Raw genomic sequence first — 4,558 nt, 5'->3', positions numbered from 1 at the left:
AACAAGTATAAGGTGCTATACCGGCCTCTGTATATTGACAAAATTGATGACGAACAACTGAGTACCAAATATCATATTAAGTTCGGTACAAACAATCTGCTGAGCTCAGCTCACTCCCCTTTGCGGGGTAGTCTATGTTCCGTTATTTAATAGCCCTTTTTTTTTTCAAACGATGTTCTTATTAGTTATTTTATTAAATTATCTCAACGCCCAAAATACTTGCAACAGCCTGAAAAATCGTATATCTCACCAGTAGTGAACGCGCCCAAAATGTAGATAAAATTGTCACCAGGACCTTCATATCAGTACTGGTCCCACTGATCTGACCAAAAGCACCTAGATAGACCTGTAGGGGGACCGGCATTGTCGGCTACATGACCGACAAGTCCGACCTTTTGAACCATCCGACATATACTACTTGACGCGGCAACATTTTCTCAGGGGTGTCTGTCGTTGTCGGATGCCAACCCAGCACTCACACTGGCACTCCAAATTTACTCTTTAGTCTTGTCCTTACTCATCAGACTGCTCTTTTCTGCAATCCTCATGAAGTTGGACAACGGCATTTTCCAGAGTAAATTCCATCGCTACTAACAAGGGGTTTTTTTATTTAATTAATTATAATAAACATTCCATTGGATGACAAACAAAATTGTTGGCATCTTTCCCGACCCTGCTGGCCGCCCCGTGTGTCATCTGACTTTACTAGTACTTTACCGAAATCCATTTTGAGACCCAACGTGTACAAAAAAAAATACTCTCAAGTCTCCACTATCAACTTTCAACTTCTCAAGTCTCGACTCTCGACTGACAACTCTCATGTCTCAATAAGACTCAACTCTTCGAGTAATACTGCGTGACAGGCTCCTTTGCTGACCGCATCCTAACTTGCTCGCAAAGTTCAATTTTAAAGCTACTACTTATTCACTAATCGACGAGCCTGGAAAAGAAGTTCGGAGTATCGTCAAGAAATCTGTATTATACCTAATAACAAGAGACGGAACCACAAGCATACATTTTGTCTAATCTGCTAGTGCGAGTACGCTAGACAAAGCCAGTTCTTGATCGCTTATAAATAACAACCACGTATGTGCCGTTTTCAGCACTATTATTACTATTTCCACTGTTTTTGAATATGTTGAAGGTAGTATTTTTGTGTATATTAATAGCCCTCTGGTCCACCAGTTGTGCGGATAAAGACGCAGATGAGCTAGCTCGATTTCAGAAAAAATACGGATTAAAGAATCAACCAGCGAAGAAAAATACAAAAGCCTTCAAAAGTGGCGAGCAAATAGGTTTGTCTGTTGATATAGAAGGCCTGCAAGTCGATTTCTGGTTAGAACAGCACCCAGTGATCCCGTCAGACGGAGTAACCATACAATACACCTTTGGTTGCATCTCTGAAGTACACGAAGATATTGATTGTAGTGTGACACTCTTTCCGAATGGTGATGTGTTAAGCATGCTTGTGTTCTGGGGAGACCATACTTGGATCTGCGAAGGTGTGGGTGCCGGAGATGGACAGTCCATGTGTTATAAAGCTGCGGATATGGAAGAATCAAACTTTGAAGACCTTATAGTATACCCAGAGCGCATGGAAGGTCGGTCAACACACGTGCGGCGACACGCAAAAGCAGAACCAAGTCTGGAGCACGACCTTCAACTCCCTAAAAATACAGTTGAACATCTAGATGATGGGTCTGACTTCGGGTATTTGACTCACGCGCATACTCCAAGGAGCCGCCGTGCCACCTCTAGAACTGTGCAACTCAGAATGACTTATGACCGGGCTTATCTGGTCGCACTTGCCGAAAGCGAGAATTTAGGAGCATCTCAGGCTACCATTGCACAAGCAGATCAATATACAATGATGCTCGTAAATCACCTCAATACCATCTATGTGCCTCAGGTGGGTATCAATTTTGAATTGTATCCGACCTCCCGTGTGCCCAACACAGGTGCTGTTAACGGTAACTACGGCACTTCCACCGCTTCAGGAACGATTCTGACAAATTTCACCACGGATACGGCAAACAGTAATGACGACCTGAATGTTTTATTCTCAGGGGTAGATCTAGCGGGAAATACGATCGGAGTCGCGTACATAGCGACAGCGTGTAGGAAGTCTTACAACAATGGTCTTTTAACACCGTTGGGCGTGTACGGTGGTATATACTCCCAGGTGTCTGTATTCGCCCATGAAGTAGGACATAATTTTGGATGTGGACATTTTGATGATCCAGCGGATATCATGTACCCAAGTAACAATGGCGCCCGCGAGTTCGGCGCCACTTGTCGTGCGACCGTTGAGCAGCACATTAACAATATCGAGGTAAACGAAAAAAAATGGTATCAGCCTGCTTGTTTCGAGGTACAAACTGACAGCAATCCGTGCTTTGCAGCAGTGGGAGACGGCGGGGTTTGTGGATTTGGGTTGTGCATTGCATCCGATAGCACATACACATGTGACTGTACAGATTCTGACTACACTGGAGATAACTGTGAAGTGCCAATTAACCAGTGTCCCGCTGATGGTGTGGGTCAGTGCCAGAATGGAGGCAAATGTGTCGATTCGTTAAGGACCTACACGTGTGACTGTCAGGCCGGATTCGAGGGCTACGTCTGCCAGTACGAAACATGCGCGGCAAACCCATGCACCTCTGGGAACACGTGTACAGATGTTACAGTGAATGGGCAGATTACGGGTTTTACCTGTACATGTGAAAATGGCGCGACGGGTGACCGCTGTGAAATCATGCCAGAGGTGAACGAATGTGCGAGTAACCCCTGTGGTGTGGGAGGCACGTGTACGGATGACGTGGACTCCTATAGCTGTACATGTGCGACAGGCTACTCTCTGTCAGCGGACAAATCGACGTGCATAGATACAAACGATTGTGCGAGCAATCCATGTACCAGAGGAACGTGCACTGATCAACTCGGTGGATATGTGTGTGATTGTACCAATACTGGTTATACTGGCTTGAATTGTCAGGAAAATATTGACGATTGTGCTACTAATCCCTGTGGAGTGGGTGGCAAGTGTACGGATGGTGTGAATGCGTATAGCTGTTCATGTGCGGCAGGTTATTCTGCGTCAGCGAACAAATCGACGTGTATTGATACAGACGACTGTGCGAACAACCCGTGTAATGCAGGAACATGCACTGACCAACTGGGTGGATATGTGTGCGATTGCTCTAATACTGGATATACAGGCGTGAATTGTCAGGAAGATGTTGACGAGTGCGATCAAGCGCCCTGCGCGAGCGGAACCTGTATCAATCGTCCTGGTACGTTCAGCTGTGTATGTGACGAAGGGTTTGCAGGTGTCTTATGTGACCAGGATGCTGGCGCGTGTGATTCATCTCCCTGCCCAACGGGACAGGCTTGTACCCCAGACTCGTCATCAAGCGGGTACACATGTGGGTGTGCTGATGGCTTTGCTGGCCCAGACTGTGGAACACGTATCGGAACATGTGCAGACGGCGATGCGTGTAAGAATGGCGCCACTTGTACTACTAATGAGGATAGAAGCTATACATGCGCATGCGCCCCGGGTTACACGGGTACGAGATGCGCGGCGGAGATAAATGAATGCATTACTGCGAATACATGTGTTATTGCAAAGACAAAGACCTGTACGGACAAGTTGCTGGGAATAACATGTACATGTAAGCCCGGCTGGGGCGGAGACAATTGTGAAGAATACACATGCGACTGCGGGGATGGAATATGCGAGGAAGATTACTATGAAAATCCGGTCTGTAATTGTCCTCCAGGCTATTCTGGTGTCAAATGTGAAATCGGACCACTGCTGGACAGTACACAAACAAATGCATGCGTCAATGAAGAATGCGCAAATAGGGGCAATTGTGAAAATGTTGAAAAACCAGGGGAAGTGGGTGTCACCACAGCACAATGTAACTGCTTCGGTGGATATGATGGTACTTACTGCGATACTGTGACTTACGACCCATGTGAGGGTAACCCGTGCAGTTTCGGAGGTACATGTAGAGCTTCACGTTTCGGATCTTTTTCATGCACTTGCGTGCCTGGTAGGTTAGGTACTACTTGCGAGATCGATGTCAACGAATGTGCGAGCAATCCCTGTGTAGGTGGAACATGTAGCAATAATCATAACACTTTCCGTTGCACATGCACCACAGGTTGGTATGGCCAAACCTGTTCATCCAGAACACCTGTTTAAACTCATCTAATGAATGTGAATGTTAACCTCTGGCTGACGAAATTTAAATAATAGATTTAGAATTAAGATAGTCATCGGTTTGATATCGATGTAATGTCACTCTAATTAATAAAAATATGAAGGTTGAAACAATGGTTTCTTATTTGTATAAAGATAAATGAGATCTACACACATTACGCAGTATATCATCATACACATGTATTTAGTTCGTACACACATATTTTTATATATAACCAAAACAATTATATATATATATATATCTATAGATACATATATAAATATATATATGTATATAAATATATATATATATATATATAATATATGGTGTGTATATGTATATAGTAAATG

The 4,558-nt window shown here is 44.4% G+C and overlaps 1 protein-coding gene across 1 annotated transcript; it reads left to right on the top strand.

Annotated features, from left to right (window-relative positions):
• Positions 1-1,135: 1,135 nt before the first annotated feature.
• SARC_09761 (hypothetical protein) lies at positions 1,136-4,210 on the top strand (the record flags this gene model as incomplete). The annotated part of the gene is made up of 1 exon (XM_014296214.1): positions 1,136-4,210. The coding sequence occupies one exon, from the start codon at positions 1,136-1,138 to the stop codon at positions 4,208-4,210; it is 3,075 nt and encodes a 1,024-aa protein (XP_014151689.1).
• Positions 4,211-4,558: the final 348 nt, after the last annotated feature.

This window comes from Sphaeroforma arctica (genome assembly GCF_001186125.1).
Source record: "Sphaeroforma arctica JP610 unplaced genomic scaffold supercont1.1035, whole genome shotgun sequence".
Classification (NCBI taxonomy): domain Eukaryota; class Ichthyosporea; order Ichthyophonida; genus Sphaeroforma; species Sphaeroforma arctica.
The sequence above is the reverse complement of the archived record's forward strand: the minus strand, read 5'-3'. Positions and strand labels throughout refer to the sequence as shown.